Consider the following 13,495-nt stretch of genomic DNA (forward strand, 5'->3'; position numbering starts at 1 on the left):
AGATGAGGGGGGGGCTGAAGACCGGCCACGGCGGGGGAATATTTAATGCTGCTCTTCACCGAGAGGCGGCGGGTGCAGGAGCGCGGCTCAACACCGTCCAGACCGCCGCCAGGCCCTGGAGAGCTTCTCTCGTGTGACGGTTCACGTGCGGACAGACACCGTCCAGACGCTCTCGGTGGAGCGTCTGCCCGATTCCCGCCGGGCCTCTTCCCTCCACCTCGCCGCCCCAGTTAGAAAGCTGTTAAATAATAAAGGAGAAGCTCGGCGAGGAAATCAGAGACAGGCGTGGAGGAAACACACACTCGGGTCTCCTGGATCCCGGTCCGTTTACTTCATCGCCACCGGATCAGACCTGCCAGCACCTGCAGCCTGACCGCGGCTCTAGCTCGGCTCAAAACATGCCGAGAAAGCAGAACCATAGACACATAAAACCAGGATTTGCTCCGAGACGCTGGATTAAGATAAACGCCGAACAAACGGCTCATCGTGGCGCCTGAAACCTGGTTGTTTGTTTGTTTTTGACGGTTACAGCTTTGATGCTCTTTCACAGCATCTCATAGGAGGGAAGATCTGGTTGGATTCTGGTCCAATCGGGTCGCAGCGGAGGGGCCTGGTCCGCCAGACGGGGGGTGGGGGGGGCAGATAAACCCCTCATCCAGCCAGACCTGCCCTCCAGATGTCTGACATCTGCGCATGCTTGTCCTACATGTAGCAGCGGCTTTATGCTCCATGATCCCCCTTTGTTGCGTTTGCGTTTGTGCGTGTGCGTGTGCGTGTGCGTGTGTGTGTCAGTAATGGAAAGGAACCTGTCTAGGTGCGGCCGTCGAGCTCTCACCTGCAAAAACAACCAGCCAGTTTCTTTCCAGCTCCACTTCTCATCTAAACTGAAATTCATCCTCATGATCTTTAAACCGATGTGTTACTAAGCCGAGAGGAGAAATACTTCACACTTCCAGCTCATAAATTCTTTATTTTATTATTTAAAAAAAAACATACATACTACTTTTATTTAAGACCCCGTCCACACGTAGCCGGATATCTGCGGATATCTGCTAAACCGGAGATATTTTCCTACGTTTGGACCTGTCATCCACATGAAAACGCAAATAAACGAAGCTTTAAAAAAAACTCCGGGCAAAGTGAAGATTTTTGAAAACTCAGTTTATGTAGATCCGTGTAGACAGAGACAACCGGAGTTTTGCGTTTTCGAACGTCACATTATGCGCCAAAACAACAACAAATCTGCTCTGACGTGCGACTTTTGTTCACTACAGATCTACAGATGATCCAGCATCTGTTCTCCAAGCTATTTATTAAATAAATGGTCTCTGGTCTTGACACCGTTACACCGACGAAGAGCCTACGCCGTAGGGTACGCGGCGACGCGCACCGTACGGTGTAGGGCCCGCGGAGCCCCCGCGGAGGAGCAGCTTCCCCGGGAGCCGCAGATGATCTACAGGTTAGAACGCTTATGAATGTGGTCGAAAACGCAGATCTTCGGTTATGTGTGGAAGGGTTTTTTTTTTTAAAACGATGTAATGTGGATGCAATTTTTTTTATAAACGGAGGGGGGAAATATTCGTTTTTAAAAATACCCGGCTACGTGTGGACGGGGTCTAACTCTCTGATCAACCAGGTGAGATGAAGGAGGACAAACCTGGCCTGCAGCTGGAGCCATGACGAGCCATGACTGACCATCTGAGACCACCGCTGCCGTCGCCATGACAACCGGATAGCTAGCACTCACGGGTCTGGTCGTACAGAACCGTCCCACCACTCGGACGCGTCTGAGGCCTCATGAATGAATGAATGAATGGATGAATGAACAACTCGTCTCGAACACAGAGTTTGTATTTTAAACTGCAGAGCATCTCTCACCAGGGTTACCATAGCAACAGGCATCGTGTAGAAAACACTGGCTCTACATTTCTTTTTTTAAACTTTGTGCCACTATTTTAATTTCTTCTTCTCAGTGAAACAAACACTGTCCGAGTCTAGGACGAAGACATCAAGAGTCGAGTTGATTCAGCAGATTTTCTTGATTTGAGTCAAGTGAATTGTTATTTTCATCCTCCTTTATTGAATTATTTCTAAACGCAGACCAGATGAGACATCTGATCTGAAACATGTTCCGTCCCAGTAAATAAAATTAAAAAAAAAACAACAACTGTCTTTTCATAAAACTCTGAGTTTAGTCAAGTTTCCAGTAAAACAGGAGAAACCTTTACAGGAAACTGCATCCCATAATAAATCAGATCTGGTGGTTGTACTGGTTCTGAAGGCTCAGCCGGGCTGGGAACCGAAGCAGAATTACTGAACTCGGGTGCCGTTGGGTGTTTTTCTCTTTACTTCCCTGCTGAATTTAACAACGAGGAAGTTATTAGCAGCTTAGTTCTGCACACAGAACATAAAAACACACGCTGGTGTCGAAGCAGCAGCTTAAAAATGCCTTTCAAAATAAAAGGCATCCATCTCCGCCTCAGATGCAGGATGACAGCAGCTCTGAAGTGCTGCTTCCAAAAATAACGAGCTGCAGAGCCGAGAGGCTGCAGCCTCACAGATGCTGCCAGCGCTACGCTATCTGCTCCCCGCAGCCATGGAGACGGGCGAGAGACGGGCGAGAGACGGGCGAGAGACGGGCGAGAGACGGGCGAGAGAGACGGGGCGTTCAGCTGAGATCTTTCAGGACGTCGTTTGCAGCATATTTGATTCAACAACGACGGTTAATAAGACGTCAGGACTGAAACTGAAAATCAACAAAATTCTGCTTTGCTAATGCAAAAAACACCTGATGAGGAGAAGGTGGAGAAGATGGAAGAGGTGGAGAAAGTGGATAAGTTAGTGAAGGTGGTGGAAGAGGTGGAGAAGATGGTGAAGGTGGATAAGTTAGTTAACATGGAGAAGCTGGTGAAGGTGGTGGAGATGGAGAAGTAGGGCTGGGCCATATATCGAGATTTTAATATATATCGATATATTTTCAAACACGATATGGTACGAGACAATATCGTTTATATCGATTTAAAAAAAAAAAAAAAAAAAAATTTTACATTTTTTTTTTATGATTTTGATATAGCTTATTTTGTGACAAATTGACTTGAATGTTTTATTTGAGATTTGCACAATGTTTTGTTATTTGCTCAACTGTCAACCTCAGTGGAAAAGTTTGCCTGTTACTGTCTACATTAGATTAATTGCACAGTGTATTTTAATTTAATTGTTATGCAGGAAAGGGATATTTGTTTTATTTTATTCAAGAAGCATTTTTATTCTATATATGCAGGCAGTTTATTTTTATTTCATTTGTTTTATACATTTTGATATTGTGCAGACCTCTGTTAATAAAGGAACCTGTGTGACATTTGGCACGAGGCTTTGTATTAAAACTGACTGTTTTTTTAAGGGTTTGCCTCAGAAAAAAATGAAGCTAACAGAGATGCTATGCTATAATGCTTTGGGGGAAACCCCAATTAAGGCACAGAAAAAATATCGATATATGTATCGAGTATCGCCATTTAGCTAGAAAATATTGAGATATGACTTTTGGTCCATATCGCCCAGCCCTATGGAGAAGGTGGAGAAAGTGGATAAGATGGAAGAGTTGGAGAAAGTGGAGAAGGTGGATAAGATAGTGAAGGCGGTGGAAGAGGTGGAGAAGCTGAAGGTGGAGAAGATGGTGATGGTGGATAAGTTAGTTAACATGGTGAAGGTGGTGAAGATGGAGAAAGTGGTGGAGGTGTTGAAAGCGGAGAAGTTGGAAAAGGTGGAGAAGGTGGATAAGTTACTGAAGGTGGAGAATGCGGCAGCACCTTCCAACACTGAGTGACCAAAGTTCACTGCAACCGAACCAGTTAGTTAATATTCAACTGGAGAAAAACAAACTCCAGCTTCACTGATCAAAGTTGGAGGAACACAGAACCAGACCCGATAAGACCCGCCTCCAGCCCAGGTCAGGCCGCCACGCCTCGTTCCAGAACCTCCAGAAACTCTGGGCTCTGGTATAAAACGTTTCAGCCGCTGATCCGTTTAGGTTCAACTCAAAAGCCCGGCTGGAGTCCAGTGTTGGGTTCGGGTCTTGGTGGTTCTGCTGGACGACCCGCGACGAGGCTTTGTGACACCGGGACGCTGTGGACTGAGACCTGCAGGGATTCTAGACCCCCAGAACAGAACCGGGCCTCCGCCGGGTCATGAAGCAAAGTTGTTATAACTTTAGTTTCAAGTTATTTCCTGTGAGGCCTTTACTACTGTCCAAATACTATCACTACCCCTAGTTTTCAGCCCTACCCCTAAATTTTGTGCGTTCCCGTGAGGGTAGTGGTGTCCCAATTCCTCTTTGCATGTAGGGGTAGTGAAGAAAACTAGTGTATTGGCTCTGAATCTGTCCCTACGGAGCGAGTGTTTTCAGATGCTCACTAGTTTGATCTAGGGACAGAAAAATTTCCCAGAATGCTTTTCGTCGTCATTTGCGGACTGAATTTAAAAAAAAAAGAAAAAATTGCGGACATTTCTTATTTTTTAGTGAATAAAATCAATATTTTGAGTTAGTTTCTGCATAAAAATGCATTTTGATTACATTTCTAGCGAGAAATATATATTTTACTTTCACAATATTCACCCAGTGAATGTACAGTATATAATCACTCACACTTTTTCCAACCTCGCCGGAATAAAGGCTGATTTATGGTTCCGTGTTACACCAACGCAGAGCCTACGCCGTAGGTTACGTACCCTACGCCGTAGGCTCTGCGTTGGTGTAACGCGGACCCATAAATCAGCTACGGAGCCGGCAGGCAGAAATCTCGAAATTTTCGGAGCAAATTTCTTAACAGGCGTAGCTACAACTGTTAGATTTCATCTATTAAACCAACATTTATCTTCCTAAATGATTGATTTCAGCCAGCGGTAATTCTCAACAGAGCTGCAGGTTTCTCCCCGGGACGACGGCGCAGGGCGATCACGTCTGTACTCCGGCTGCTGCTGCTGCTCCGAGCCGGCGGCTCTTCTCATCTCCAAAAACATCGGGTCAAATTTCTTAACAGGCGTTATTTGGATAAACTGAGCCCAGTGTTAATATGCCACTTAATAAAGTGGCATATTAACAGCGCTACAGCTGAAATTAAAACAGCTTTTGGCTCTCAGCTTCCTGATTAGTGGTGGTGATGAAAAGTAGGAGTAGTGGGAGTATTGGGACAGGTCCCTGGGAAGATTTCAAGTGACCTAAAATCTGTCCCTTCTTTTTTAGGGGTAGTGAAAGAAAGTAAGGGGAGTATTGGGATTGGGCCTTACTTAGTTTCCATTTGCAAAGTTCTGGAAAGGTCCGTTTCCTGAGGTGATATCTGGAGGAGGCGGTACCGTTGGGGCGAGGGGGGCGGGGCCGCCGCCCAGAAAGGAAATTCTTGCTCTGTTGCCAATCTCAGCTCATCAGCGGGGAACGCCGTCGACTAATCCTCCTGAACTCTGCAGCTCGGCCCGGTAGTGAAGCCCGTGAACGACCAGAACCAGCACCAGGACTGACGCCGGGTCGACCGGGTCGCACCACGACAACATGACAGAAACCTCGGTGCAGAAACAAGCAGCAGTCACTTCCTGCCACAGAGACCGACCCCCGACCCGGGCGGTTCTGGATCTCACAGGGAATCGGGTCCAAAGTGCAGCCAGTCACAAGAACCTGGAGCAGCTCGGTGCCACAGCGGAGGTTTTATTGTTGTTGTTGTTTGTTTTCTCTTCATGTCGTGCAGAAACACCACCCCCCCCCCCACAGAGGAATGTTTCCCAGCTCATGAAGACAAAGGAGGGGCGGGGGGGCCATGGGGGGGGCACATTCCTGCTCCCCCGACCCGGTTGTCGGTTGGATCCCGGACCTCCGTCAGCTGAGGGCTTTTCCCACAGCTGACCCGGCTGGCGGCCCGAGACGCCGCCGACCCGCCTCGCAGAAAAATGTAGGATTGTGTACTACTACTGCTGCTACTGTCATTTAGCAGACGCTTTTATCCAAAGCGACTTAAATATGAGAGAAAAACAAGCACAAACACCCCCACTCTACATCACATTAACGTAAAGACCTCATGCATCACATTAAGCCACATCCCAGGACTCATTACGCCGACACTTTAAAACCAACACGTTGTACAGTTTTTATTTTTACATCTCACTATTTGTTAGGGATGGGAATTGATAAGAATTTTCCGATTCCGATTCCATTTTCTAATCTGCTTAACGATTCGATTCTTTATCGATTCTCATTTGGAAAGAAGGAGAACAAACAATTTTAGTATCAAATTTGTTTTATATCTTTCAACAAAAAAATATAAGTGAGGTCTTAAGACGCCCCCAACCTTGGGCTCCTCGATGGTGCCAGGGGGAAATTAACTAAATACAACAAATTATTTTGTGGCAATTACACAAGAATGTCCAGTAACATGTTCAACAGCACAAACTTAGTCACTGCTGGTAACATTCATCTATTCTGGCCTGATACTCTTCCCTGCCTTGATGAAAGGAGAAGCTAGCGCTAGATGCTCTTAACTTCTCCATAGATGACCTGACGAGCTGCAGCTGTGTCAGGAGCTCTGCTGTCCGCCGGAGAGCCCGGCACGTCCTCGTGTCCGAGAGCGCAGCTCTTCTAAAGCATGAATTATGGTTCAGAGTTAAATCGACGCAGAGCCTACGGCGTAGGGTACGCGGGGACGCGCGCCGTACGGTGTGTGTCGCCCTACGCCGTAGGCTCTGCGTCAGTGTAACGCAGAACCATAAATCAGCCGTACCACACGCCGGCTGACTCCGCGCATCAGCCGGCCGAGTCCTAACAGTTTCCCCCCTTTGTTGAAATGTCCACATTGCAAGTATTGTCGCCCTGTTGTCATCCTTTTTGGTAAAATGTTTTCCTGCTGGGCGCAAATGCGCACGTTGCACAACGTGCTTGGTGACGTCATTCGCGCCCCCTGGAATCGATAAGGAAATCGTTTGCGAAAAAGGCAAACGATTCCAAGGAATTGAAACACTGGGAACCGGTTCTCAACAAGAACCGGTTCTCGATTCCCATCCCTACTATTTGTACATTTTTTCTTTCTACTTTAAATTTGAGTATTTGTTATTGTGTTTCACCAAATCACCACAACAACTTCCTTGTGTGTTAAAAAACTACGTGGCAATAAACTGATTCTGAAAAAACGGGATTAATAAAATAATCAAAGTCTCGATTAGGTGTCAGTATCAGAGCACGTATCAGCGCACGTCGGGATTAAACGGCAGAGGAAACAGAGTTAACAGGATTAACAGGCAGAAGTGTGAACGGTGTCATTCTGCTGCTCGGGGGGGGGGGGGGGGCAACAACAACAACAGCAGCCGGATCAGAGGCCGGTACCAGGACCAGAGGAGGCTTCACCGAGCCGTCTGACAGCACGTGGAAGTGTGTGTGTGTGTGTGTGTGTGTGTGTGTGTGTGTGTGTGTGTGTGTGTGTGTGTGTGTGTGTGTGTGTGTGTGTGCACTACAACCCAGGTTTCCACAGCGACCCGGTTCAATACGACACCAGAACCAGCAGTAAACAACCTGAAAAACCTTCAACCAGTCGTCCAATCAGGTCCGACCGCTGAAGAACCGGGAACGCTAACAGAACCAGTCCTGATTCTGTTGAACTGGTGGTTCTGGTACTAGAACAGATACCAGGTGGTTCTGGTACCAGAACCAACACCACCGCTTCAGCAGAACCAGGATTGGTACCAGAACCGGTACCAGAACTGAGCCCGGTCTCCCGTCAGCGGTGTGAAGAACCATCAGAGATCACATGACCTCCACCAGGAAGTGCTTCACCGCCTCTGGCGCCGGTCCACCTTCGCCCTGCCGGGTCGCTCGGCCGTCTCTCTTAATCATCAACTCCTCCGGAGTGGAGCGGCGGGTCGGGCTGGGCGGCGCCGGCGAGCAAGGCAGTAAAAGCTCAGCAGCCGAGGACTCGCGCACTTTTACTGCCTCAATCGCCCAACCCTCCCTCTCTCTCTCGGATCAGAACCCCTGCGGCGCCGAGCAGGTCCGAGCAGGTCCGAGCGAGTCTCGGCACGCCGTGGATCCCCGAGCAGAGACGTAACAACACGTTTGACACGGCGAGCAGCTTCGCCCGCCACAAACCGGCAGTTAACCGGACCGGTTCAGCGGCTCCGGGCGAGAGACCCGAGGCAAACATGGGTTAAAAAGAGAATAAAACTAAAATTGTTATTAAATTATGTTTCTTATTAGATTTTTTTATGTACCAATACCTGATGTATTATTTTTATAAGAATATATTTGTATCTAGGAAATCTGAGGAGGTCTCAGGGGTTTATTGTGTGTAATTTATTAGTTGTTTTGCTGTGTGACTGGGCCCGTATTCATAAGCTACAGTAGCTTCTGGGGAGTCCCATTTTACAATTGATTGATTATTATCTGTATGTGTTTTTTTCATTATTTGTAAATAAATTCTAAACTAAACGGGTCGGAGGCGGGATCGTGTTGGAGCCCCCCCCCTCCACCTCCGACTCCGGGTCGCCGGCGGATTGAGGTTAATGATTACCAGGTCAGATTCTCCTCACCGTCCAAACTCCGACCCGCGTGACCTTGTGGACAAACACGAGCGCCCACGCAGGCGGGTTCACCAGGGAACCGGGCCCGGCGGGTCCGATGATGATCACCGGCGGCAGGAATGCGCCAGAACAACGGCAGTTACGACAAAAACACGCTCGGCACGACAGGAAGGCTCGCCCACGCCCTCGCCGGGTATTACAGGTGTGAAGCGCCTCGGGGAAGAAACCCGGGCCGGTTCTGGAGACCGCAGACGGGTTTCCAGGACAGGAAGTCACAAAAGGATTGAAAATATCGACTAAAATCAACATTTTATGTAAAATTATGTTAATAAATAAGTAAAAAGAGGCGTTTTAACTGGTGTTCTGCCATTTTTTGCTGCTTTGCCAAAAAAATGCTCCCTACTGGTTTTCTACCTTTTATAGAGCTACAATTTTACTGTGTTTTACTCCCTAAACCACTTCCTTTCCCCCCCAAGAGGCCATCATTGTAAATAAGAATGTGTTCTTAATGACCTGCCTGGTTAAATAAAGGCCAATGAGTGAATATCAAAGCGATAGAATTGTATTTTTTTCTCATCTTTATCATATAATGTTCACAAAGTGTAATGCAATTCATGTCATGGGTAAGTGTATTTTGAAGCATCAAATACTCAACATTCCATATTATCCATTTTAGATCGTGCAAGAAACGATTGGCGTGGCAATCAAACTTTGAAAATCAACTGTGCGCAGAACCACAAAGTAGCATTCTCAGGTAGCAAGGATTGGCAGAACACCGGCTGCTATGAACCTGGCTGAGAACTCGTGGCATTAGAAGGCGCTTTAGTATCACATCCTGGTTGTATTCAGTGTAAAAGCAGCAGAAACGCAGTTTCACTGGACCAGAACCAGCTGGACTTTCCAGGTCTGGAAAGGTCTGCACGACCACACGCACCAAGACTTTCCCCATGCACGAAATTACAAATCAGGACTGAAGGTAAATGGGTCGGCGGAGCCTAGCTGGGAGGAGAACCGGCGGCGGCGACAAAAGCACGCTCGGCACGCCACCAAGGCTCGCCCACGCCCATGTTTAGAGGTGTGAAGCGCCTCGGGGAAGAAACCCGGGCCGGTTCTGGAGACCGCAGACAGGTTTCCAGGACAGAAAGTCACAAAAGGATTGAAAATATCGACTAAAATCAACGTTTAGTGTAAAATTATGTCAATAAATAAGTAAAAACAAGCGTTTTAACCGGCTGCTATGAACCCGGCTGAGAACTCGTCGCGTTAGAAGGCGCTTTAGTATCACATCCTGGTTGTATTTCCGTGTAAAAGCAGCAGAAACACGGTTTCACTGGACCAGAACCAGCTGGACTTTCTGGGTCGGGTGGGTTTGGAAAGCTCTGCACGATCACACACGATCACACACGATCACACACACACACACACACACACCAAGACTTTCCCCATGCACGGAATTACAAATCACGACCGAATTGAAACGGGTCGGCGGAGCTGGACCAGAACCAGCTGGACTTTCCAGGTCCAGTGAGTTTGGAAAGGTCTGCACGATCACACGCACCAAGATTTTCCCCATGCACGGAATTACAAATCACGACTGAAGTGAAATGGGCACGCCAGCAAGGCTCGCCCACGCCCTCGCTGAGGTGTGAAGTGCCTCGGGGAAGAAACCCGGGCCGGTTCTGGAGACCGCAGACAGGTTTCCAGGACAGGAAGTCACGAAAGGACCAAAAATATCAGCTAAAAATCAACGTTTTCCGTAAAATTACGTCAATAAACCGGCTGCTATGAACCCGGCTGAGAACTCGTGGCGTTAGAAGGCGCTTTAGTATCACATCCTGGTTGTATTTCAGTGTAAAGCAGCAGAAACCCGGTTTCACTGGACCGGAACCAGCACAATCACACACACACACACTCACACTCACACTCACACTCTCACACACACACACACACTCTCACACACACACACACACACACACACACACACACACACACACACACACCCCATGCACAGAATTACAAATCAGGGCTGGAGTGAAATGGGTCGGAGCTGGAGGAGAACCGGGCTGGATGCAAGAGGAGGTTCGGTTCGGGAGGCCCCGGGCTCGGTTCCTGACCTCCGGTCTCCGGAGGTCAGGAACCGAGCCCGGGGCCTCCAGAACCGAACCTCCCATCCCCTCCACTGCCATTTTCTCTCAGCCCGCCACCTCCTCCTCCTCCTCCTCCTCCTCCTCCTCCTCCTCCTCCTCTTCCTCCCAGCCCGGCCCGGCTCCGCTCGGCCCAGCCCGGCCCAGAACCGGTCCGACCCTCACCTTGCGCTGCTGCTTCTCCCAGGCCGGGTCCAGCAGCAGGTCCCGGTCCCAGTCGTTCTCCTGCTCCATGTAGGTCTGCACCCCGCCGGAGGAAAGCTGGTTGTTCGCAGCGTGATAATCGACCATGTCAGCCGGAGAAACCCGTTTAAGGAGCCGTCAGGGGCCCAGAACCAGCACCAGAACCAGAACCGAGGGTGGGATAAGGGGGGGCAGAGAAATAAATTAAAACGGGGAGGGGGGAAATCCGTACACGGTCCGATTCGGGGGAGGGAGCTGCACGACCCGGCGGAGCGTCCTGGTCCTCGGGCTTGTGTCGGCGCGTCCAGCCGCGGAGTTACTGTGATGGATATCCGGTGTGAGCGTCACAAGAGCCGACGGGCGGAACCATAGAGGCGGAACCATAGAGGCGGAACCGGCCGCTCCTGCGGGGCCGAGCCCCGGCCAGCGGCACCGCGGTTCCGGCGGAGCCTTCACAGTAAAGAAAAGATTTGAAAAAAGAGAAAGCAAGTATAACTTAAAAGGAACAGAGATTTTTGAAAAACCAAGATGCAGGACAAAATTGATGGAACGTTGTGTTTCTGTGAAAGGAATCAGTTTATGGAACAATCTGAATAAAGAAAACAAAGAATCCAAATCAAACATTACATTCAAAAGAACTGTATGTTAAGTAAATATAATGAAATATGTTAGTTAAGTTTGATTGACATACCCATAGACGGTGGTAATTTTGTTTTATTTTAGTTTTTTATTCACTTAGTTGTTGGTTGTTGTTTTGTTTTGTTTTTTTAATTTATGTTATTTGTGAAGTTATTTCTTGGAAAAAGGGGCAGATCAGATAAGATTCTTCTTCTTTCTGCTCCCTTTTCATTCACAATTTAAGAACATTTGTATTTGTATTGAATTGTTTTTTTTTTATGAAATAAAGAATAAATGAAATGAAATAAAGGGAATTGGGAATGTATGGAATAAATTAAATAGGGATTTGAAATTATGTAGAACCTTAACCTTATTTAAAAAAACCATTGAAAAGAAGGATGATTTCTTTATATCAAATTAATGAGTGGTGATGCTTGCTATGTTGAGTTGGGTATTTATTTAATTAGTAATTTGATTGGATTTTTTAAGGATGAAGGAAACATGTAGACTGCACCTTTTATTTTTACATTTTTTTATTTCTAGAGGAAATGTTATCCCCATGGAGGCAATTTGTTTTACTGTCAGTCTTTTCTCTTACTTCGTGCTTTTATTTCATTACTTTAATTAATCTTTTTGAGGGTAGGCAAATAATAAGCTTTGCTTCAGCCTACACCTTTTTCGGTCTAGATGGTATTTGTATATTGGAATTTTTTTGTAATGTTTTCTTTGAACAGTGTATTAGTTTTCTTGTTGTAATTTTTATTGGTTTTTTTTTTTTAGTAATGTCATGACCGAAATAAACTAAACTAAACAAAACAAAGGGAGAACCACACGAGCTGCTAGGATGAGAATACAGGACTGTCTCAGAAAATTAGAATATTGTGATAAAGTTCTTTATTTTCTGTAATGCAATTAAAAAAACAAAAATGTCATACATTCTGGATTTAAGATTATAGTTATAGTTTAAGATTAAGATTCCCAGAATATTAAATTTCTTTAGAATTGGACCAGCACGTTGATGGATCTCTGGAGTCTAAAAGCTGGTTTCATATGGGCTCAAATTAATGCCATAAGTATTTTGTATCTGTAAATAAACTTTGTACTTATATAAATATTTTTTGCACACGCACAAAATATTTCTACAAGTACAAAGTTTATTTACAGATACAAAATACTTATGGCATTAATTTGAGCCCATAGTTTCAGGTCAGCCTCAGAGAAGAACGTGCAGAGGACCGGCACATGGTTGTTTATTTGCACATACCTCCGAGGAGTTTGAGCCTGTTTAAAAAAAAAAAAAAAAAATGTATATATTTAATATCTATTCCACTTATTTATTAATTATTTATTCATTATCAATTAACATCCCAATATTCATTTATTTATTCTTAACTGTTTACTGTGTTTGTTCATGATTATTTCACCTAGATGTATTTAATATTATGTAATGTGAATGTCTCATTAAACGTTATGTATCATTTATTCCTATTGCCTCTATTATAAAAATGTCTGTTCCTACTACTCTGGTTATTTATATTTCATTTAAAAATATGTACAGATGTATAAAGACAAATATTTTAGTCCAGACACATTTGCAGATAAAACCAATCTGATTTGATGTAGCTGTGCCTTGATGGATGTTACTATTGCTCTGTATTGTGCTAAACATCAGCCGCCCCTCTCAGCACAATTGCATTCTTGGCCATCCTGGTTGTGGGGATCCTTCTCTGAATTGCCTTTCTGTGTGAAGGTTATCTTAAGTTATCTTTACAGGACTGTCTCAGAAAATTAGAATATTGTGATAAAGTTCTTTATTTTCTGTAATGCAATTAAAAAAACTAAAATGTCACATTCTGGATTCATTACAAATCAACTGAAATATTGCAAGCCTTTTATTATTTTAATATTGCTGATTATGGCTTACAGTTTAAGATTAAGATTCCCAGAATATTCAAATTTTTTGAGATAGGATATTTGAGTTTTCTTAAGCTGTAAGCCAT

At 45.8% G+C, this 13,495-nt stretch overlaps 1 protein-coding gene across 4 annotated transcripts in view; it reads right to left on the minus strand.

Annotated features, from left to right (window-relative positions):
• LOC133441496 (alpha-actinin-4-like) overlaps positions 1-11,200 on the minus strand; it is a 59,713-nt gene extending 48,513 nt beyond the window's left edge. For all 4 annotated transcript variants that reach the window (XM_061718847.1, XM_061718845.1, XM_061718844.1 and 1 more), the window contains exon 1: positions 10,860-11,200. In XM_061718847.1, the coding sequence (XP_061574831.1) occupies positions 10,860-10,985 (126 nt within the window). In that variant the 5' untranslated portion in view covers positions 10,986-11,200. The remainder of the gene's footprint in view (positions 1-10,859) is intronic.
• Positions 11,201-13,495: the final 2,295 nt, after the last annotated feature.

Source organism: Cololabis saira, chromosome 4 (assembly GCF_033807715.1).
Source record: "Cololabis saira isolate AMF1-May2022 chromosome 4, fColSai1.1, whole genome shotgun sequence".
Taxonomy (NCBI): domain Eukaryota; kingdom Metazoa; phylum Chordata; class Actinopteri; order Beloniformes; family Belonidae; genus Cololabis; species Cololabis saira.